The following is a 24,435-nucleotide window of genomic DNA, read 5'->3' as shown; positions in this document are numbered from 1 at the left end:
AAGATCAAATATGTGTCTGATTTAGGACCCCATAAGACGGTGGCCCCAGTCTGCTGTGAAAAAATCGGATCAGTTAAACCAATCGGATACGAGTCGCGTCCGTGCAAAAAAAATAATCCAATTTTGCTGCAGTTTGAACCTCACCTAAGTGAGTATAGATTCAAAATGGCCTCCTTTGTGCAGTTGTCCCTTGCCTGCACTCGCACTCAACACATTGAAGGGCATTTTGCTGGAGGCGGTTGCCATGGAGACGAGAGTGGGGGGAAGGAGTGGATGGATGGGCTAAAAGTGGCAACTGATTTTCCCAGGCCGAACACTGTTTTTCACAATCGCGTGTTGTTTGGCATCATGATGCAAAATAGAAAAGGGACGCTGTGTAATTTACAGCGAGGTGTCACTGTTTTGTGTAGTCGGAACGTAAATGAGTGCCACAAAGTCATCGAACCCCTACATTTAAAAAAAAAAAAGTGGAAATAAAGTTATAAAGAAAAAAAGAGATAGGAATACAAGAAAAAATGAGAAGAACCAATTTTTTAAAAAAATAGAAAGTAAAAGAAAAAAATGAAAGGAGAAACTGAGAAAAAAGTATATGAAAAGGAATAGTGAAAAAAGGAGAAATTAGAAAAACAAGAAAAATAGGTGAAAATAGAGAATAATGTACATAGAAATGACAAAAATAACAAGGGAAAAATGAAATGAGACAAGGAAAAACAAAGACCAAAAATTAGAACCCTTAGCAGCAAGATGTCAACCAATCCTGCCAGCCGTCTCTGTGAGCCTCGTCCAATGACAATTGAATAAACATTTTTCTACCAACAAGTGTGTTTAGGAATGCACCTTTATGTCTTAGATCATTTTTTTTTAATTGTTATTTTAAATGAAGTTGCACAACCTTGCCAGATTCAAATGAAATGTATCAAATCTACAGTGCAAGACTATTTTATTATTTACATTTTGATTTTGCAATAAATGTAATTCATGAACATTTTTAAGTAACAAATGAGTAAGGTAATGATGTAAATGTATAATTTACAAATATGTGACATGAATAATTTAACGAATTTTACACGTCCAAAACTGTTCCAAGGACTTTGGCGCGATTTAAAAAACGTGATCTCAGAAATGATTTCAAATATGATAGTTTGTCAATATCATAATCTATTCTGGGGTTGGCTTTTGGCTTCAACTTGCTTTATTTTAAGGGGATTCAGTTTTTTCTTTTTACCAGACGGTGGTGCTAAATAAGACACGACGTCCCTTTAAATGCAATTAATTCAAATTGAAATGAAGCTGCCCACTATTTTCGGCCACTTGTGTCAAACTCGTGGCCTGCAGGCAAAATGTGTCCCGCCACATAATTGTATATGGCCCTTGAGACCTTATGTCTCGGTGTCTCAAAAGAATTCTATGACCCCCCCCAAAAAACTACATTTCCCACAATGCAAGTCGGCCAACGCGCTTACGCAGCGGCAGCTCGGCACTACTACACGCCAGTGTTTTCGTTTCTATACCAACGAGTGAAATTGACAAATGTTTTTTTTTAGTGTATACCATTATAGACGTGTTGGTAAGAAGAGGGATGGGGGCCACCAGGCTGTACTTGCCCAAGACGCACCACATGAAATGGTGCCCCTACCCACCTACCAATTCCGTTTTATGAGTTTGAGAGTTATGTGACATGAGAGAAAAGTCAAATGTATTTTAGATATCTTTCAATTACATGAAGTCATATTTCTATGTTTTAACTTGGAGCCATTATGGCCGTGGATTTGGTTTGGAACGCAGGAAGACGCCCGCACGGACGTGGTGGACTACGTGGTGCACGACATCCACAACAGCCAATGCTTGCTCAACGTGGAGTACTCCGGCGCCACCTGTCCTCACGTGACCGTCCAGTTCGGAGACACCAAGGAAGACGTGGGCCTCGGCCTGGTCAAGGAAGGTCTGGTCATGGTGGACGTGCGCAAGGAGAAGCACCTGCAGAAGATGGTCAGTGCTGCGTCTTTCCATCCTTATTTTCTGCTTTTATATATAGGTCTAATCCTTGAAAATACTTGGATTTTAATGTGGCAAGGTTCCCGCAGATCCTCAGTCGAAACACATTGAATTCGTTATTCTAAAAATAAGGTCTTAATTGTTATTGAAAACCATATATTGGAAAGGCACCATTATTAAGATTTTAATTGGTTTGAAGTAAAAAGATTTCAGTAACATTTTTCAATGGTCTTGCAACATGGCGTGACCGCAATCACCGAACTATCAAAACGGCGATGTGCTTTCAGTCAGGCCTTAGGTCTAGCCACAATACACATAGCAGCTTGGGACAGAGACGTTGACTTTGGACCATGAACAGAAAGTGGACCTTTCGTGAGAATTGGCAAAAAGCTGTGTACAAGCCGCAGTGTATTGTATGCAAGAAATATTTTTGGGTTTGTTGAGTCGGTCTTCAAGTTGACTTCAAAAGGCATTCAAAAATGTCCCGAATTTAACTTGCCCCAAGCTGGGGGAACCTTGTGTTCTCAACGTGTTTGAGATTTGGGTGATTATCAGCAGCTGGCATGAGTTTGTACGCAGGGTTGGGTAGGGTTACTTGAACTGGATTACTTTCAATTCCTTTTGGATTACTCCAATACCAAATATGCTCATAAAAGACAGAAGAAACTAAATATGAATAAAATGATGACTGACAACACGTGGTAAGCTTTCTCTCCTGGCTTTGATCTCTTTGATCTACGGCAAAACTAACATCAAATGCGACAGAAACAAAATGAAAAGAAATCCAAACAGCTTTTTGCCGTTCCATGTATTCCGTTACTCCCCAAGCCTGCACAAAATGTAGTCATTTTATTCATATTTCGTTTCTTTTGTCTTGAATTGGCATATTTGGTATTGGAGTCATCCAAAAGTCATTGAAAGTAATCCAGTTAAAGTAACCCTACCCAACCCTGTTTGTACGGCGTTGTCATGTGAAGCGTCATCGCCCCCTACAGGTGCTTAAGACCAAGATGTCTGGAGGCTGCCGTTTTAACCAAAATCGCGTATGTAAATCGAGGCTATGGACATAGGTTGTCCATTTTCCTGCCAGCAAGGTAAACGGATGAAAAAGGTGGCTCGGGTGACCAGTTCATTGTTACAGTAGCTTAGTTCATACATTGGTTAAACTCGGGGTTCATGCCGGTGCTTGAAGTGCTTGACAATGCTTGTATTTTATTGTTTTCAAGTCGAATCAGACTCTGATTCATTCAACTGTCTAAAAAGCTTCTGCCATGATACACTAGGTTTTCAATGCAAACTTTGCTGGGAGTCTTGATTATCCTCATCCAGGGTAAAATGCCCCCAAACTGTGCAAGTTTGGTTCAGTGATTTGATGGTGACGCCATCGTTTCTGTATGTTAGTAATCAAGACAGCATGAGCGACTTCCAGAGATTGTATTCATGTCGAGATGCCTCACTCTGTTAAAAAAAACATGCCCGGTAACAATGGATGGATGGATACTTTATTCATCCCCGTAGGGAAATTCACACTGACAGCAGTATCCTTTTGTTGTTCATTAACAGGATGGCCTCAGGGTGCTGTGTTTTAGTTAGCAACAGCAACGCTAGGCCAAAAGTTCGATGTCCCTGCAGCCGATGGAGATCTTTGTGCCCAGGGTCACACCACCTCGTGTTCACATAGATAGCAAGTCCACCTCTTCGCTTCCCACTGGCTTTTATGTCTCTGTCTGCCCTAACAGCGCTGAAGCTGGGTAGCTCCACGTTAGCGTCCGGGATGCTAGCCGTGAGCCACGTTTGCGTAAAACACAGCAAACTGCACTCCCAAACTGCACGCTTTGATGTTTTTCACAGCACAGCCAGTTCGTCGGCCTTATTTGGTAGAGACTAATTGTTGCAGCCCTAAATTGGGTACTTATCTGTTATTTTGCTGTCGCTCGCTAAACTGAAAGGTGTCTATTGTTCCAGCTGTGTCTGTTGCCCCGGTTGGTATTTGCAAACAGCCCCTGGAGTTTTGAGTGTTACCAGTTCGATAAGAAGCGCATTTCATTCGAGTTGTAATTATTACAAAGCGAAACGAGCGCGGTCGTCGTTTCCTCGCGGTACTCATCGACTTTTCCGGCCATTACGATCGTTTCCCTACTGGCCCCCCTCCTGTATATTATGGGGAAGGAAAAATGACTCTTCTGCCATTACAGCTAGCAAACACCCGCCAATATCGGTCAGGCTTACCGTTGAGTCGAAAAACCAAATGGGCATGTTTGCGAGAGAGAAATATGGCCGCCCGCGTCTTAATTGCTCGTAATTGTGCACTGTTATGGCTGATAAGTCTTACTTTGGGGAATAACGGTCCCCATGTGTACTCAAGTGTCTCCCTGAAACACTTTGCATCATTGTTTCAACGGTTTGACTAGAAAGAGGTGCTAAAGGATCACCATGTGGTCTGGAGCTCATGGCCTTAGTCCAGAAACCTCTACACGCCAGGGGTTGGGAACCTGTGGCTCCTTTCACGGGTACGCTTTGCTTGTTGATTCCAGTGCTCGCATCACCAAAGTAGCACTAATGGAAAAAGTACTTTAGTCCAGTATGTAAGGGGACGGTTTCCAGTTTAAAGTCAAGGTGTCACTCCAACAGACCCCGTTTTGGCTGTACATCGCTACAGAATCCTTTATATGGAAGCTCATTCAAAAATCTGTCTTCATTTTTGAGACACTTTATGATGAAAACCCACAAAACAAACCTTAAGCACCCTGAACCTCTAGCAATTTGATCGGGGGAGCCGTAGGGGTAGGCGGAGCTATGCACACAGCACAGTGGCACAGGTCCGCTGAGGGTGTAAATCTGACCTGCGAGACAACACCCAGAGAAGCACGAGAGAAAAACGAGCTGCAGTTTGAAATATGCCCCCTTGATGTCACGACTGGAAAAGCAACTGGAGCTGTATTGCTCTCGCTCTCTCTCTCTCGGATTGTTCAAAAGTAGGGATTTGTGAATAGTTGCAAAGCGAGGATTGGATGAAGGTCTGGTGGTCCAAACAGTGATGTATGGCTCAGAGGCGTGGCTTTCATGTCTTTGAAATGAGATGTTGGCGTAGTTAGTATGTGTGGAGTGACATGACTAGGAATGAGGGAGTAAGGAGAAGAATTGGTGTGGTGAAAGAGCTTGCCGAGAGGGTTGAGGGAAATGTTCTGAGGTGGTTTGGACATACAGAAAGAATGGATGAAGGTCCAAATATGGTTGGATGAATGTTTTGAAATGTGCTCTGGATGTAAGGTGGGTTAATCTAATGCAGGGGTAGGCAACCTATGGCTCGGGAGCCATATATGGCTCTTTTCATGAGTACGTATGGCTCCGAAATCAAATGTAACTATTGCACATCTCTCTGTGGCGTTCCAAAGTGATTTCATCCCGATTTTGGTCCATAGGATGCCGAAGCAACTTCATGCAGAAGTTTGATAAGAAACCATTTCAACTGATAAATAAAAACGCTGGCAAAGGACTTTGATTGGGTGAGCCGTACAGGTGGGCGGATCCCTGCCTTCTTTCTCTCTCGCTCAGTGCAGTCTACACCCAAAGTGAATATGACCATATGGTTATGGTTTGCAGTCATTGGTGACATTTTTACAAAAGAACTTTGCATGCACATTGTTTTGAAACCGTTATTCAGGACAAATTTCATGGAAAAAAATGGCCTCAACACTCTTAACTGAAGGTGGAAGGCAAATTGGAAACGGCATATTGACATTGATTTGTGACACAGGATTTGGCATTATTATCATTTCTTACATTTCATGAAATCATCAAATGACACACAGTGAAATAGAATTAGCCTTTGTTTAGAGAGCGTATTTGACAGGTTTTTTTTTTAATTTTGTCTGAAAAGATATGATGTGGGTCTCTCAATTTCTTTTGAAAACATTTTTTGCTTTTATGGCTCTTTGGCTCAAAAAGGTTCCTGACCCCTGAATGGATGCAAGACTGTGTTGTGTTAAGCATGGATGTAAATGGCGAAGGATAGTTAAGAATGACTGTAATGAACACATATGATGCAGAGGGGGTAAACCGGTGTATGCTGTAGGGCTGCTCTTGCTGATAAAGCGTTGCAGACACAGCAACTCTGGGCTTAATGTTCGGTGTCAGGTGGGGAAGAGCAAAGGGGAATGAACGTGACTGTGTGTTTTTGACTCTCGCCACCCTCCCTGTGGGAGGATATGGCTCTCGTATATGTAGAACCATACACAAGGTAGGATATCGAGATCATGTACATATTTTATTCATGCAGTCCAAATGATTAAAATTATGATTTAGTAATTTTTTTCTCTGCACAGCTGCTATTTAAGGTCAACAAAAACATAGTGCCAGAAAACATCCAAAAATGATTCATTCGGAAAGAGGGAAATTATAACTTAGTAAATTCATCATCCCAAAGGTGAGAACCACCAGGAAAAGTACGTGCGTGTCTGTGTGTGGAGTCAAACTTTGGAACAATTTACAAGACGGGATCAAACAATGTCCAACGATTTACTTGTTTAAATTTAAATACAAAAAAACTGGCGGAATACAAAGATGAAGAAAATGAGTAATAGGAGAGATTGGGAATAGTGCGTCTAGATAATTTTGTGTTATTGTTGCTATTGTTATATCAAAACTTTTATTATTAATATCATACATTTGTTGTGATATCATTGGTGTATTTGTAGGGAAGATGAAGGGGTAGGGAATATAAGCAATTTGCTTCTTACTACCCCTTTTTGAACATATTATGTAACATTATTTTGTTGTTGAGTTATTCTTTTTGTTCTGTTTTTATTTCAATAAAGTTTTCATTCATTCATTTGTATATTGATAGTCGGGGCGAAAAAATGAAAAGCTCGCATGGATACAAGTTGCCCATATTTATCTCAATCCCGAGACTCATCTCGGGTGACTTTAGCTATTTGCGGTTGTTCCTCGCTCATTACCCGCGTTGTAACGCGTCCTGCTAAACATTGCGTAACAGATGGGCCGGCGTTTTGCCGTCGCGCCCCAACGGCGTTTGGCGCTCAAGGTTAACGCCGCCATCCGGAAGCCCAGGATAAAGGCTCCTTTTCTGAAATGAGCCGTGCCCTAGAAGACCCTAACGTGAGACCCGGAGGTGGGCGCGCCCCATCAATTGCGGGATTATCGCTTAAATGCGGCGCTGTCCTACAAAACGGCGAAGCGGCCTGCGCGTGGGATAGCGCCTACGTCCTTTAGCGTGATTAGCGTTCCCGCGCTGCATAGCAGATGCGCCGCGTCCTAATGTAAAGATTAATCCCGGCCGCATCTGCGTGGCGCCGATGCACCTGCCGCACGGCAGATGGACGCTAGCCGCTTTTTACGCGCCGGTCACAACGTCGCGTTACACCTGGATGACTCTAGCTTGTTTTGGTGCGACGGCGGCGTAGCGCTCGACACGTCGCGTCTCGTCGCTCCGGACGCCTTACGCCGGGGATGTGAAAGTCAATTGCACAAGGGGCCAAAATTCAAAACACACTTAAGGTGGCGGGCCGACCAGAATAAACATTTATTGAACGCACTCAAACCGAATATTTTTGGAACATTATCAGGTTTTCAATGTAAATCTCTTGAATTTCTGTCTCAAGTTAATTAGCTTGTTTTTATATTACTAAATATAAAAACAATGTTTCTCATACACACACACACACATGAAGTAACGCTTCAATAATCAGTCTAATTGCATCTCTTGTACGTTTATCAATCTTGTATTCTTTTATTTTGAAGTCATGTTCTTGTGTGTACTGATTTCTCTGACGCAAAATAAACCACTCCCTCTCTCTCTGTTTGGACTTCACCCAGAACGGACGTAAGTTCTTTTCTGCCACCATCATGTAAAACTAAACTATATACATGTATTTTATCTGTGCAAATATAGCCATTAAATAGTCTTAATAATGTCGATCTTCTGACAAACATAAATAGGAATAAAAACAGACAAGAATATTACATTTAAACCTTAAATCACTTATACAGTATTTATTATTTTTCTGTAAATAAAAATAGCTTGTTAAATGATACAACTTAGAACTTCACTTAAATAGCTTAACATTAAAATAACATTCAAATTCCTTTGCTCCTATGTCAATGTATATATATTAAAAAAGACTTCAATATCCCAAAAGATTTTGTTCTCCTTAATATCTCCTGTCAAAAGTAGAAATATGAAAATGCTACAGAACATTCTGAGAACAGGGAGCCCAATGTGCTTACCTTTGGCGCAGACTGAGTAGGGTGAGAGATGGGAGGGAGCGCTTGCACTTTTTGCATAGCTCCACCCATCCCTCCCTCTCACCCAATCAAATCACTTGAAGTTCTCTTCCGGTGTTTTGGCGTATACAGTTTGTTCTGTGGATTCATCAAAAAGTATCTGAACACTAAACACAGATTATAGAGTGAGCTTTTATATAAAGGATTCTTTAGCGTTGTACAGCCAGAACAAGTTTTTTTATTTTATTTTATTTTGGGGTGTGACACCTTGACTGTAAATTGTAGTGAAAAACGTGCCCTTTAGATATTCTGCGAAGTACTGAATTGTATTTCAGCTTTGGTTCGGCTTTGCGTGTATCTGAACAGATTTAATGGCTCAAGTTTAGAACGAGATGGAAAAAGTTTGCATGCTATTAAATTTGTCTCTAAGCCATAGGTACTCGTAGAAAGAGCCATAGCTGGCTCGCGAGCCATAGATTCCCGACCCCTGGTATATAGTGTAGTATACATCATATATGAAGTATTGGGTACAGTGACTAAAACGTCAGAATAGGATGTCCAGGGATGAGACAGCGCTGCAAGCCAAATGTCAAATGGTCTTGCGGGCCGGATATAATTACACAGCGGGCCGGATGTGGCCCGCGGGCCGGGAGTTTGACACATGTGCCTTACGCTCTCACTCATCCTCTGGATTCGATGCATACAGAGAAAACATTCTAGCATGGTGATGTCAATGATGTGGGCAAAGTCAACCATTCGATTATTCCACCATTAAGTACGTGTAGAAAATACCCAACTGAGTTCAAAGAGCCTGTATGTGCTTTTATCCTCTATCATCGGTGTCGTATCACACGCGCGGTCAAGGGTTTCTTTTATTCCAGAAATAGAAATTGTGAAATAAGAAAAAGACTGTTTTTATCATGTACAATGCTCGAGGGGCATCTAAGAATTTCACATACTTGCACTCGCAACCAAAGGAGCTGCTATGATGGTTTCAGACGGAAAATTGGAGCTGGTACAATATTTTGAAGTGACACCTTTAAAGTCAAAATCATCAGGGTATCACACCAACATATACCGCGTTTTGGCAGTAAGTTGTCAAGAAATCCTTCACTGTTGAGATACTTTGATAAAAACCCACAGAAAGCACTCAAAACGTCAGCGAAACCACTCAGCAATTTGATTGAGTGAGCGGTAGAGGTGGGCAGATCTCTCTCTACACAGCGCAGGGCAGTGCCTTTCCCCTTTTCGCTTCGGCAGTCTGCGCCGAAGGTAAATACAACCATATCCTTATTGTTTGCTGTATTTTGTGACATTTCTATGAAAGAACTTTGCTTGCACCTTGTTTTGAAATTGATTTAGGACAAAAAAGAGGCTCAACACTCTTAAGTGACACATTTTAAGTGCTATATTTATAGTAATACTATTGTTATATTCATAGATTTTATGGACTAACAAACGGTGAAATACAATGTTCTGAAAAATGAGCTTTTGTCTGGTGAGCGGGTTCGGCGGTTTGGTTGAGTATTGTTTTAAAATATTCAGCGTGGCTTTCAAAATCCTTCTTTTGAATACGTTTGTGTTTATGGCTCGTTGGGTCGAAAATGTTTCCGTACCCTGCGTGAGATGAATCAATATTTCATACTTCTAAACAGCCTAAAAGCAAAAGCTTTTATTTCAAACTTAATATGAAGTGCCTACCTGTGGCGCTCCAGGGCTCCCTGCCCTTACAAACTCTCGTATTTTCCCTTACAAAATACAAAATCATCTTACACCGTATTTTTTTCAAACGTGTTTATTGATGTAGTTTCACATGTTGCACTAATTCACAATTCAAACTCCTGAATTGACTTCAGTATCGTAATGGCACCAAAGCACAGGCTGAAATGAACCAGGTTTTGCAATAATCCAGTGGTCAGCACCCTTTTCTCTACCACGTACCGGTTTAATGTCTGACCAAAAAATCTCATTGTGTTTATTTTTTTCCTAGCTGTAACTTTTTTTTTTGTTCTCTATTTACTTTTTTTCCTTTGTTTCTTTCTTCCCTTTTTTTCTGGCTTTTTTCTGAATTTTTCATTCCTTTTTCTCTTCCTTTATTTCTTTTTGTCAGCTTCTACCTACTTTTTCATTTTGGTATTTTTTCTTTTTTGTTCTATTCCCCCTTCCTTTAAGTCATTTTGTGCATAATTTTACATAATGTTTGGTCATATAGGGATGAAAGACGCAAAAACAACCTGAAGAGCCGTTTAGGACCCGAAAGAGCCGGTTCCTTTGAGTGAGCCGAGCCGAAGAAGCCGGTTCTCGAAAAACTCTACTGACTTTACTCAACTTCTACTTCGACATTGATTTCCAAATACCGCATTTAGACTGAATTGGCTTCTTAATGAGCACTTTCGAGCCCTGATTTTTGTGAGCTGGCTCGATTTTCTTGCTCTGGGTAGTGCGCACACACGCAACTTCGAGGGAACATTGGTTATCAGCGTAACTAAAATATCCATTAATAACACTTTAAATTTGTAAATAGATAATTTTGGGAGGAAAAAAATGAGTTTTGTAAACCAAAGCACAAAACAATTGATGCTTGTATTTTAAATTCAAAAATCAAACAGACTATTTAACAGGGAAAGAAAACAAAGCTTTGCAGCCTTGTGACTGGGAAATATGTTTAGTTTTGTGAAGTCATGGGCAACTGTTGGAGGTATGTTGCGCTCTGCCATCAAATGGCAAAACATTTCTGCAGCTGTTGAGGAGGAGATTTATTGTTTTTATAAGCTTATGATATAGAATACGATCGCTAGCGTCGGAAGCGCAGCAGTACGCGCGTTCACGCGAGGGGGAGAGGATTTTGCAGGGGAGTGGAAATGAGGCACTACAGCGGCAGACACAGTAGCATCAAACCGCTCGCTTCGTTTGCAACGAAAAAAAACATACCGAGATAGAGGCTACCGCGGCCAACTCGTTTGACTTGATTGAATTGCCGTTTGGTGCTAGTCGGTGTATACCGGATGGTACCCATCATTGACAAATTTGCATTTTTCCGTACAGATTTCGTTGTACGTCGTACACGTCTTAAAATGCACAAAAAAATGTACTTTGTACGTCAAAAATGTACAGGTTGACAGGTATGGAAGTGGAAAAAAATGCATTATCACGGACGTCAGCTCTTTGGCTAAGTGCCGGCTTAATATCATTCAAATACAATTACAGTAATCCCTCGGTTATTGCGGTTAATGGGGACGGAGACCACCCGCGAAAACTGAAAATCTGCGAAGTAGCGGCACCCCTTCAAAAATGCTTAAAAACCGTATACAGGTATACATAATAAAGTCAAACTTGAGATGAAATGTGACAGAAGAGAATATACTTCGCGTCACCGGGTTCCTCCTCGATAAACTGAGTGCCACAGAAGAAGGGGGTGAGGTGGGAGGAGTTGAAGGAGGGGTGAGCGAAGCGGCAATGACTAAGCATTGTGTCAGGGCCTCCCCCTCCCCTTCACAATAAGAGTGTCCACACCGTGTCCTCAGTTGACAGAAGCGCGCGCTTGCTCAAGTCAATAAATGCTTTTTTTTTTTGAGAAGGTAAGGTCTATTTTTTTAGACCCGCGAAGCTCTGAACCCGCAAAAGTGGAACCGCGAACTAGCGAGGTTCCACTGTATCATCAAATATGTATTTGTGTGTCTGGAGCTAAATGTTTGGAAAGGCTTTAGCGAGGAAGAGAGATTCAAGTGAGAAGCGAGCCGGCTTGAGGCGTCTTTGGACGCAAGTTTATTTGTTTTTCTAGTTACGACAGCAATCTTGCCATTGACGCCATCATCAACATTTGTGATTATCCAGTAGATTTCAAGCCTGGAATTGATCTGCTCACTCCAGCGGCCGCTCGGGTTTTTCAGAAAATGCGATTTCGTTCCCGTAGATTAAGTTCCCGGTATTGAAGTGTACATTGATTTTCCTTATTGTTGTGAAGAGCGTTGACGGGGGCGGCCGGGGTTTGATGGCAGTGACCTAAAGCCAATAAGCCACGAAAAATGGACATTTTTTGCAAGTAGTGTTCTTAAGTCCCATTTTGTTTGTACGTGTGTGTTTAATACAGGATTCGTACGGGTGCTTGAAATCCTTGATACTGCCAGAATTTTACTCAGGTCAGGAAAATGCTTGAATTTGGGGTGACGTGATTAAAAATGCTTGAAATTGTTGCCATTGCCAGGTTCTTGCTCGTCTGACTCTAAAGAGCGCGCAATAAAAGGAAAAGGAATTTCCGAAATGTGCGTAAAATGGACACCGAAACGCTTGCCCTGGTGTCATAAAGGACAGCTCTATTTACAAAACGGTCTATTTTGGCTCTGCTCACTAAGAAGAACCTTTTGGCTCCTAAACGGCTCTTCAGTTTTTTTGAACGAATGAATGAAAACTTTATTCGAGCATTAAAATAAAAAACAGAACAAAAACAATAACTCAACACCAAAATAATGTTACATAATATGTTCGAAAACGGGTAGTAAGAAGCTTTGTAGCAGATCCATGTAAAACACATGAAATTTGAAATAATATATTCGCAGATCTACGAAAAAAAATAGAAATTTTAGGGATTTTTACACAACACAAAATCCCTGAAAATAAAAACTTTTTAGTGCTATACATAAATCACAAAATGCAAAATATAGATATTTTTTTAAATTCTATTTTAAGCAATTTAGACACAGATCCTCTGAAAATCACAGCAAAAAATGATACATTGAAATAAAACAAAGCAATGGATGAGAAGTCTCTTGAGATTAAAAGGTTGAATGCACTCTGCTTCGAAACGTCATTCAAATGAGTCCATTTTTTTCTTTTTATACAAAATGTAATTTTTTTGTTTTCTGTATTGAACTCTGTTATTACCCCAAAACCATAGAGCCTTTTTTTGTTCGTGAACAAGTGTGACGTAGCCAAGCTGTGCGTGCATTGTTAAAGCGTAATGGCAGAATTGTTCAGTTTTTTGATGCTTGTTGACAAAAAATACGATTGAAGATCATAAATAGGAACTGCTCAAAATAGCACAAAGTATGTGGTAGCGACAGGATAGCGATTTTATTTTAATCGTCAAAGTCAACAGCAAAAAACAACCTTTTTATAGCTTGTGGAAAAAAGAAAATTGGCTTTGATAGTGCTTGAAATTGTAAATAAGCCATGAAAAAATGTCCTTTTCTGCATTTGGGTCCCGTTTTGTTTTTATTTTGTCCTGACCCGATAATACATGAAACTCCGGATCATCAAATTTCCAATAAAGGTAAATTAAAATCATAATGGACTGTAAAAGTCCCATTCGTTGACCATTCCGACGCTCGTCGTAGCGCAGGTTTTTTGTTTTTCCCGTCGGCGTCCGCTCGGTTAGATTTTATCCGCCTCTGCCTTTTTATATGTCATTACTTTTACGGGGAACACGGCACCCGCGCTGCCCCGCCATTTCTTCCAGATCCTCGTAAACCCAACAACAAATTCCGTCTCTTGACTCTGTCGACCGCTGCTAGCGCAAACAAAAGTTCATTAGCGCTAGGAGCTCACGATTCTCTCTCCGCTAATTGTTAATCCGATACAAAGAGGCGGCGGCTCGGCTGTCGGATCTCCTCAATCGCGTGGATCAAAGAGGTCCGCTCCGTTAAGCCTCCCATTCCAGAGTCAACATATAGACTAGATTCATATACAGCGAACCGGCACGTTTTCCTGAAATGAAATCATTAAAAACGGGTTGGTCTGATCCCACCCTCCTGAAAAAGCACCCGAACAAACCCTAAATAGCCTGAAACATGTCTTCCTGATAACTACACATTCAAATGGTCATTGAAAATAACAAATACAGTGAAATAGATTGTATTAACCCGTTAATAATCCTGTAAAATATGCCTAAATCCCAATCCTGTCACGGTTGCCATGGCGCCTAATTGGCCCCGCCCATGGACACCAGCTGAGGCTCGTTGACAGATTGCTCCCTGTCACTACTTAAACGCTGTCCTGTGAGTCGCCTTTGGTCGGTGCGTCTGCGAAACTCTGTTTTGACACGTCAAACCCTGAGAATCTCTGTTTTTCCTGTGTTTTTGTTCTTGCTTTGCGAAGCCCTGTGACTCTCCGTTTTTTCCTGTGTTTTTGCTCTCGCCACGATCCGTTTGATTTTGACCACTTCCCCGTTCCGATCAATCTACTTCCATGACCAACAATCTCCGGATCGAGTGTGCGCTCCTTTCTCTTCTCCCCAATAAACTATGAGTCACGTTACTCGAGTGGGTTCTGCTGCCTGTCCTGGTCCTGACAAATCCAAGACCTACACAAAATCAATCGAATGTTGTTCTTCGGTCGCAAACACAGACAGTCACACCCAGCCAACAGAGCGCCCTCCCTTATCTCCCCCCGCGGTTTGCTGTCGAACAGAACACAACGTGTAATACAATATCAATGACAAAAAAAAAAAAAAAAAAATCCAATTCAAAGTCCGGAAAAAGCGAACCGGCGATAACCGAATAGCAAAGTCGCAAAGGGGACCCTGCCACTCTACACTCTATCTAAATGTGTGAATGTCTATCAAGAACGCTAATAGTTGACATAGCGCCTCGGGAAATGTGACATAGAAACACTCTGCCTCGCGTGTTGCTAATTAAATAGTGTTGAGGGGCCAGAAGGATATAGGACCCTTTTGGGCCCCAACCGTTATGCACCAGACCTTGTTTACTTACCAGCGCCGATTTGAAAGAGTCCCCACGCAACTTAACCGCAGTCATGGCCGCTAGCGAAACGGAATGAATGAGTGAGTGATGAGTGAGTGATGGAGATAATGGCAGCACATGTGTGGAATCCATACAGGAAATGAGTAGAAAAGGGGCTCGCCTCCAGGGATGTCACCTTCCATTCATCACACTTTGAATGTGCCTTTGCCATATGGCTAATTTAGGTGATTTTACAATTTGGCTTTCTGGAAACTAATGTTGAGATTCTTTTTTGTCTGAAATGAGTTTTCAGTCTCATTTGTTGATACAGCGGTACATGGACATATACCAACTCAAAGAGTTCCCCCGTATGAAATAACTGGAAACGAATTCATCCGTTCCAGCTTCCCAAAAGGATCCTAGTCGATGTTCCCTGTCGTTTTCCTTGCGGGTCTGAGCGTTCACACAAAGTCGGTGAGCAACGCTTGAAACAACAGTGAGCGACAGCAATCCCATGTCTGGCAACTAAATCATGATCAAACATGTCCAAAACTTGACAAGAAGTTACATTTTGCTGAGTTTGCGGCAATGCAAAATGATTTTTCTCTTTTGAATGAATTGACTCATGTACGATTGCAAAAGTCATTTGTTTTTACAATTATTTCACAAGATTTCCCTTCATTTTTTTCCTGGTAACTTTTGTCGCATCATACTCACATTTTGGGGGCCTTATTGAGTCGGTTGCACGATACACAACTGTATTTAATCACATTTTTAGTGGAAGTACAATGTTGGCAACAAGATTCACTTGATATCATTGGAAATGATTTGAATGCAACATAAACTTTTTCTTCTTTTCCCCTGTTTTTTTCTATTTTTTTAATTCCTTTGAAAAAAAATCTCATTGTGTTTATTTTTTCCTGCTGTTACTTTTTATTTTTGTTCTCTATTTACTTTTTTTCCTTTTCTTTCTGGCTTTTTTCTGAATTTTTTCTTCTTTTTTTCTGAATTTTTTCTTCCTTTTGTTTCTTTTTTCTCTTTTCACTACTTTTTCATTTTGTTTCTTTTTTCATTTTTGTTCTACATGCAAACTCTGCACAGGAAGTCAGGGATCCAATTTTGAAACCATGAACTCAGAACATGGTTGAACCAGGGGGCGGGACAGCCCTACGGTGCCCACTGCCTGAATTCAGTCAGGACGGGCTCCAGAACCCCCGCTCGTATACTTCATTTGTGCTCGTGTATAGAAGAATGGCTGTTGTTGTGATTTGATTGAAGCAATTGTACCGAAATTTTATTTTCAGTGCGACTTTTTCAGACCCGACCACATTTTCAAGGCTTCCGTTTGCGCAGTTTGCGAATTTGAACGTCAACCCCGGCTCTGGAAATTTCTAACCGGGCCCGGTGTTCTCATAACCGAGTGAAAAAGTCCTGCACTTTGAGTGAAATCCGATGCTAATGCGGGTCAGGGCCGGCACCGCCGCCCCTCCCCACCGACAGACGCCCCACCGTGTCATCTATAAATGGCTTTTAGCCGTTTCCGGAACAGCCATCGACAAGCTTTCAGGTCGCTGCCCTCGCTGTCGGACCCCGGCGGCTGTCACGGCCCGTCGAGACCGCCGCCCCCCCGACGCCCCCCCCGTCCCGTCTCCGAACACGTACACACGCGCGGTGACGGGCGCCCCGGATGTCAGACAGCGTGACTTCTTTCCACCGATGGCTCAATATCTCATTTACAAGCCTGAGTTAGAGACGGGGGGGTCGAGGGGATCGGGGGCTTAATAGACATTTTCTGCTTGCGTGATATCGACTGCACACAAAACGGGCAGGCGGTCCGACTCTGTCCCCAAACCGTATTAAACTGTGTACTCTCTGATTCTTTTCCGCTTTTCTTCAGCGTAGATGTTGGCAGTGCTCCCTCTAAGCTGCGCGCGCAAGAAAATCGAGCCAGCGCACAAAAATCAGGGCTCAAAATGACTAAGAAGCCACTTAAGTCAAAGTTTTACAGTGCATGAAGGTCAAAATACACGGGTTCCCCTGACGTTGTGTCCTAAATGCGATATTTTGAAGTCGAGTCGAAGTATAACGAAGTTGAGTAAAGTTAGTAGATTTTGTCGAGAACCGGCTTCTTCGGCTCGGCTCACCAAAAAAGGCCCTAAACGGCTCTTCGGGTTGTTTTTGCTTCTTTCATCCCAACATGACCAAATATTATGTAAAATGATGCACAAAATGACTTAAAGGAAGGGGGGAATAGAACATAAAAGAAAAAAATACCAAAATGAAAAAGTAGTGAAAAGCTGAGGAAAAAAAGAAACAAAAGGAAGAGAAAAAAGGAAACATTTTGATAAAAGCCAGAAAAAAGAAAAAGATGTAGGAAAAAAGTAAATAGAGAACGAAAAGAAAAAAGTAACGGCTCGGAAAAAATAAACACAAGGAATTTTTTAAAAAGTAGAAAAAAACTCGGAAAAAAGAAGAAAAAGTTTGTGTTGCATTCGAATCATTTCCAATGATATCAAGTGAATCGTGTTGCCAACATTATACTTCTTCTAAAAAATGTGATTTAAATACAGTTGTGTATTGTGCAACCCACTCAATAATCCCCCCAAAATGTTGGTATTATGCGACAAAAGATACCAGGAAAAAAAAGGAATGAAAATCTTGTGAAAGAATTGTTGTAAAAACAGATGACGTTTGTAGGCCGTACAACCTTGGCAATAATACATCAGTCAATTCATTCAAAAGTGAAAAATAATTTTGCATTGCCGGAAACTCAGCAAAATGTCAAGTTTTGGACTTGTTTGCTAATAACTTAGTTGCCACACTTGGGATTATGGTTGCTCACTGTTGTTTCAAGCATTGCTCACCGACTTCGTGTGAACGCTCAGACCCGTAAGGAAAATGACAGGGAACATTGGATGTTGGCGCTGGTGTTTTACAGGTACTGTTTAACCAAGCTGCTCATGGAGGACCTGTAAGGATTCTGATTCTCAAACTAGAGACCCTAAAGTACTTGTCCTCGTGCTTAAGTCGGGCCTCCCACTTCTTCTTCTACTCTGGTTCTTTCAGAGCAGACCGTATTGCCTCATCCCTGAAATGTACACAAAGAGCAGAGAATTGATGGAGAGGGAGACGTCATTTATTGATATTCGTCAGTGTTCAAACAGCGTTCTCATTCGTCTAAGAGACAATCAGCTTTCTTATACCCTCCGGAGCATCACGTCAGCCATAACACTTGTTTTTCTCTTACTGGCCGCATGCTTCCAAGAATTGAAAGTCTTTTTCCAATCGTCCACATGTTTCTCATCAAAAGTCGATGTGACCCAGCCAAGTTCCTGACAGTTTCGCTGACATTTAAACTCGGTAGAAACAAGCCTGGAATTTCCTGTCCAAACAAATGTGTCTTCATTCTGTCGATAAGCTCTGACTTCATTCTTACACGGCAATTCGAGCCCATTCGTGATTTTCTCCGAAGGGAATAGTACACATCGTTGTAGGAGATCTTCAGTCTGTTGGCAATTTAATTTCTTGAGTTTTACACAACTTCTCGTTTTCCAGCCATTCTCAAAGTTTTAGCACACCTGCAAATTGGTTTAGCCCAAAGGTTTTCTAGCTTCTTTGAGCAGCTTAACCGTTTTCAGGTTTGCTAAAGTAATTGCACGAGGGTTTTCTCATCATCTTAATGTAATCAACAAACACAATGTACACATTTGAAGAGTATTTGCTGGAATTGGGCCCGTATACACCTATGTAGATATTGAATCCAATATCAGACACTTGCAGATGAAATCCCACCTTAACAATGCCTGGGCTGTATTTCTGATTCGTTAAATGTTCATTGAAAAATAAAATGCTTCTCCTTTTAAAAGGACATTTCTTCAGCTTTAGAAATGTCTTTTTTTTCCTGGTGAAGAATGATGGTTCAGTCCTTGATTTCGTCTTCCCTGCATTTATACAGTCGTGCGATTGTCTGTAAGCCTTGAAAAAACGAACATTGGTCGATATCCTGTCCAGAAAAGTTCTGAATGAACTGAAGAAGAAAACGTGAATATAAGTAAGGCTTGTACTTTGCGGTACATGTACAAAAAATGTAAATCTCCTCAGGGTCATCATTTGCGAACCGTTAGGATTCTCGGCATACCACTTCCATTATCTTTGGCAGGGGTCTGGAAACTGCGGGCCATATATGACTTGTTTCGTGATTACCTACGGCTCGAAGGTCAACTTTGACGTTAATACTTATCCCTGCGAAGTTCCAGAGTCGCACGGTGAGACCCCGCAACACTGAGATAAATCTAGGTTCAGATGATTTCAAGTTTTCAGTCCCGACATAGCCCGTTTTGGCAGTAGGTCGCTAACATATCTTCTAAATGGAAGCTCATAGTTATGTTCATAAATGAGATATACAGGAGCCATATCCCCCTAGTGGTAGGTGGCTAGAACACATCCACATTTTTGATTCTCTATGGGAGATTGATACAGAGGAGGGGATTCCCAGCCCCTCGCTCAAGCCAACTGATGTGTTGGGAGTCATTAGGTGACCAAACCCCCTCAATTCCAACCCCTAGGGAGGCAATGGGTACCAATGTTGTAAGTCTTAGGTATGATTCAGCCGAGGCTCGAACCAGCGACCTCCCGGTCTCGGGGCAGGCGCCCTACCTCCAAGGCGAGCGATAATTGAGATACTTTGATGAAAACCTTAACCCTGTAAGCGCCCAAAATGCCAGCCAATGACTTAGAGCAGGGGTGTGCAACTCATTTGAACTCAGGGGCCACACGATAGAACAAACATTCTGTCGGGGGCCAGACTAGTAGATTCAAGAGAAAGAAAAAGAGAGAGAAAAAAATAAGAGACAGAGGGAGGGAAAATGAAAGGGTGGGACAAAGAAAGAAAAAGAGAGAGAGGGAGAGAGCTTGAGAAACAAGATAAAAAGTTGTGAGAGAGGGAGAAAAGAAAGGGAGAGGAAGAAAGAAATCCAAAGTGTCCAAAGAAATACACAAAAGGAGGGAAAAAAGCGCAAAGGGTATGAAGAGAAAAAGAGATACACAGAGAGTGAAAGAGTGGGAGAAAAGAGGTGGAAAAGAAAGAAACATAGAAAGAGAGAGAGAGGGAGAGAGAAAGAGAAAGAAATACAAGTATAGAGTAGAGTGTCTTTGTTGGAGGCACCTGGCTTTGGGAACATCAAGTTGACCTATTTCAACCTGCAGTTTGTTTTTCTCTTGCGCTTCTCTGAGTGTTGTCTCGCGGGCCGGATTCAATCTCTTAGCGGGCCTGATCTGGTTCGCGGGCTGCCTGTTTGACACCTGTGACTTAGAGCAACCTGATTGGTTGTGCGCTAGAGGTGGGCGGGTCTCTGCCCGTTGCAAGCCACTCTCTTCTCTCTATCGCTCAGTGCAGTCTGCGCCAAAGGTAAATAAGATGAGGTTCTTGTCGGACATTTTTACAAAAGAAATGTCTTTTTAAAGCATTATTTAGGACAAAAATGATGAATGAAATGAGCGTCATCAAGTACCTGAGGGAGGGAGACTAATGTTAGATACGGAACAGAGACACTGGCATTATTTTATAGATTTGATCAAACTATGAAATCACGCGCAGTGAAATAAAATGTGCTGAAGATTTAACTTTTGTCTGGAGAGCAGGTTTGCTGGTTTTGTTAAAACTCTACGTGAAATAGATGTGGCTTTCTCCATTTTATTTTTCAACTATTTTTGCTTTTATGGTTGCTGACACTTAGATTCTTTAGCTTATGAGTGACCTATATATGTCTGTCAGTCCATTTTGACCGGGTCATCCTGGAAGGTGGGAAGACCTCACGCGCAGTCCTTTCCTTTCACGTGCAGATTCAACACGTCACAAGAAAGACTGTATGTAGAAAAGTAAAAAATAAAAAAACATCCAAATTTGGACTCATTTGAATGATATTGTTTGCTCAGAAGCAGAGTGCATTCAATTTTTATATCTTAGAGACTGCCGATCTTCATATTTCTTGGCTGGTGCAATTTTGAGAGCTTGCAAACCAACACTTTATTGGGATATTACGTTTTGTGTCCAGGCTTGAAACCACTGAAATATCTCCTTCTCCATTTCTGGGCACTGTGCAAGACTTTTATTCTATTTTTCAGGTCCATTGTGTAAAACAACAAACCCAAATAAAAATACCAAAATTCAACCCAGTTTAACCGTAAATTCTGTGGTCACGTTTGCCTCATTGATTTCTCAGTGGTTTGTTGTTCCTGTTATATGTCCATTTTCCTCATGTTGAGGTTTTTGAGTTTTTCCTTGCCTTCATGTAGGTTTTAGATCAGGGGATGGTGTCATAATAGTCTGTGGTTTGCAATCATCTGTGGTCCGTGCAGTCCTTTGAGACTCTTTGTGATTAAAGGATATACAAATAAACATGACTTGACTCATCCTGAGGTTTTTGAGTTTTTCCTTGGCCTCATGTAGGTTTTAGATCAGGGGATGGTGTCATAATAGTCTGTGGTTTGCAATAGTCTTTGGTCTGTGCAGCCCTTTGAGACTCTTTGTGATTAAGGGCGAAACAAATAAACATGACTTGACTTTCCTATGGTTCTTTTCCCTCATGCTGAGGTTTTGCTTTTTCCCTTGCCCTTATGTAGGTTTTAGATCAGGGGATGCTGTCCTCATAGTCTGCCGTGTGGGCAACCCTTTGAGATTTGCCGTGATGATAATAACCGTGACTTAAGTTGACCCTGGTTTATGGTCTTGCAATAAAACCAAGAGAAATGTGCAGACAAAGGCAAATACATGTTTGCCTTCCATATTTGTATTTTTATTTTCACGATGCCCTTGAGGAGGTGGGGGGGGGGGGGGGTGTGGGGGATGTTGGTTTGTGGTCTCTCCATTTGCTCTGCGGTGTGGGCAGACGCTGTTGGGCTTGTCATGGCACATTCCCAGCAGAGCGCCTGATCCCCCCAACAGCATCGCCGGTAGGAACAGTGAGACCCTGTCGGGGCACCTCGGAACGCTAAAGGATTCAAACAAAAATAATAAAAGAGAAGGACAAAAAATCGTGAATCGTACGCTCGGCCGTCGATCGAGACAAGGGTTTTTGAGCGCGTTTTTGCGGTCGTCCGATATCAAAGTTTCTGCCCGAGGAGGCCGGGCCTCGGCCCAAAGTCCCCGCCGCGGGCCTTGCATTATTCATGCGGCTGCCATGTTGAATGACGGACTTCTCCCGGGGAGCGCCGCCACACGCCGACTCTTTCATCTGCGCGCTTCATCACCGGTGTTCCAGTGACTCACTACTTCTTCCAAAAGCTAACTGCATTAGTAACAGACAGCGTTGGGTAGGGTTACTTGAACTGGATTACTTTCAATGACTTTTGGATGACTCCAATACCAAATCTGCTCATAAAAGTCAAAAGAAACTAAATAGGAATAAAATGATGACTCACAACACGTGGTAAGCTTCCTCTCCTGGCTTTGATTTCTTTGATTTCCAGCAAAACGAACATAAAATGCCACAGAAACAATATGAAAAGAAATCCAAACAGCTTTTTGCCCTTCCATGTATTCCTTTACTCCCCAAGACTGCACAAAATGGAGTTATGTTATTCATATTTACTTTAATTTGTCTTTTTTTAGCGTATTCGGTATTGGAGTCATCCAAAAGTCATTGAAAGTAATCCAGTTCAAGTAACCCTACCCAACCCTGGTAAGAGTTACTCTATAGTCCGTTAGCAGGAAAAGTATTTGTTACTTTAAAAATTGACAATTTTCTGAGCAGTATTCGAATCAGTTGAATAGAAAAGAACAGACAAATAGTTTTGTTCTAAAACCTCGTCATATTAATTGCACCACAACAACAACAGATGTATCCCACACTTGAAGTGCAACCAAAATAAACCGTAAACAATATCATAAATAACAAGCAACAGGTACCTAAACGAACGTAAACACGCACTGAAATGTGTGTCAACATATTAAACCTACGTAAATGCGCCTAACCGTACTTAAACACGCATGGAAATGCATGTAAACACTCATGAAAACATACATTAACATGTACAAAAATGTATGAAAACACACACAAAACATACATAAATATGCGCACAAAAATGTAAGCTAAACAACAATAATAATGATTTCAATGACTGTAAAATTGGGACGATAAGCCGCACATTTTTCCCAGGCTTTCAACCCTGCGGCTTATGCACTCGTGCGGCTAAATATCGTACTTTTTTTAACGGCTGCCAGGGGGCGCCACAGCAGTAATGGCAAGCCTGAGACGGGTGGAATATGTGTTGGGGAAGACTCAAGTGTACCCTAAATTCTGGACTATAGAGCGCACCTGATTATAAGCCGCACCCACCACATTTTCAGAGGAAAACCGATTTCGTACACTGTATATAAGCCGCATGCGCCCACGTTAAAAAATCGTAACACAATCCATTAAATTTATCCTTCATTGAAGTACAGAGTCCAAAAATCACAGCCGGCAAGATGAACGGAAAATGATACCGGTGCTTAAGGTTTGATGCGGGCCTGCAGAGTCCAGGTACCCGTTTAAACTAATCCAAGGCAAACAAGTCTATATTTCCAAAGGTAAGGGTGGGAAAAATATATATCCACTATTGTCCGCCGCGACAACAGGTCTCACTCACCTTTACCTCACTTCCCGTCAGCCCGCGTTTGCTCCGCCCCTCTTTTTTAATTCGCAAAACATATCAGAATAAGTGTCTCAAATAAATACATTACAAAAATATACAGGTGCAAATACATATTATACATGGGTTACACATATTTACAAAGAAAGACGGAACACCGAGAGAGTTTTCAAAGCTTTAATAATAATATTATAACTTTCATCCCAAACCGTGCCTGTGAAGGGTAGCAAAACGCTACTAGCAACACGCTCGCAACACAGTAAAGGGCTCTGTTAAAAAAAACATACCGTACTTGTAGTAATCACGGTAAACCGTCCTCATCTTCCTCCCTAAACTGACGTCGTCAAAGTCATCTTCCCCAATAGGGGAAAGAGACTATGTCATATAGACGTCGTTCCACGCTTCCTTTTTTCAAAAACACGCTAGCAAAGTAAAGTTTACGTGCAGTTGCTCTGTTTCCTTCTTTATCGGACTGCTCGATTGCATTTAGCTTGAAAGCTGCGTCATGTGCCTTTCTTTTTGCAATTTGTATGGTGAGGATATTTCTATGCTAATTTAATTTGTGCACAAGCTAAAAAGTTGCAGTCTTCCTCCGCGCATATATTCCACCGGTCTAAATCTTACCTTTTGTACTCGAGCGCCGCTGTTAGAAAAATGACATAAATTGGCCGCATCACTGAATAAGCCGCAGGGTTGAACGTTTGGGAAAAAAGTAGCGGCTTATAGTCCGGAATTTACGGTAATTTAACTTTGTGCATAAATAAAACGAGAATGAAGAGAACTTCATTATGGAAATTGTGTCAATAGAAAGGGAAGGGTTAACTACCGTGTTGGGAATCATTTTGCGAGTAAACGGAGGGGGAAAAAAAAAACCTCCAACCTGGCCGAA

General features: G+C 41.7%; 1 protein-coding gene across 1 annotated transcript in view; it reads left to right on the top strand.

The window, feature by feature from the left end:
* The window catches only part of snd1 (staphylococcal nuclease and tudor domain containing 1), a 237,408-nt gene that overhangs the window by 204,064 nt on the left and 8,909 nt on the right, over positions 1-24,435 (top strand). The window contains exon 22 of the mRNA XM_088347694.1: positions 1,786-1,989. Within this exon, the coding sequence (XP_088203820.1) occupies positions 1,786-1,989 (204 nt within the window). The remainder of the gene's footprint in view (positions 1-1,785; positions 1,990-24,435) is intronic.

Source organism: Urocampus carinirostris, chromosome 11 (assembly GCF_059441175.1).
Source record: "Urocampus carinirostris isolate Australia breed hairy pipefish chromosome 11, RoL_Ucar_1.0, whole genome shotgun sequence".
In the NCBI taxonomy this organism is placed as follows: Eukaryota; Metazoa; Chordata; class Actinopteri; order Syngnathiformes; family Syngnathidae; genus Urocampus; species Urocampus carinirostris.
Note: the sequence above shows the minus strand (reverse complement) of the source record. Positions and strands in the feature narration are given on the sequence as shown.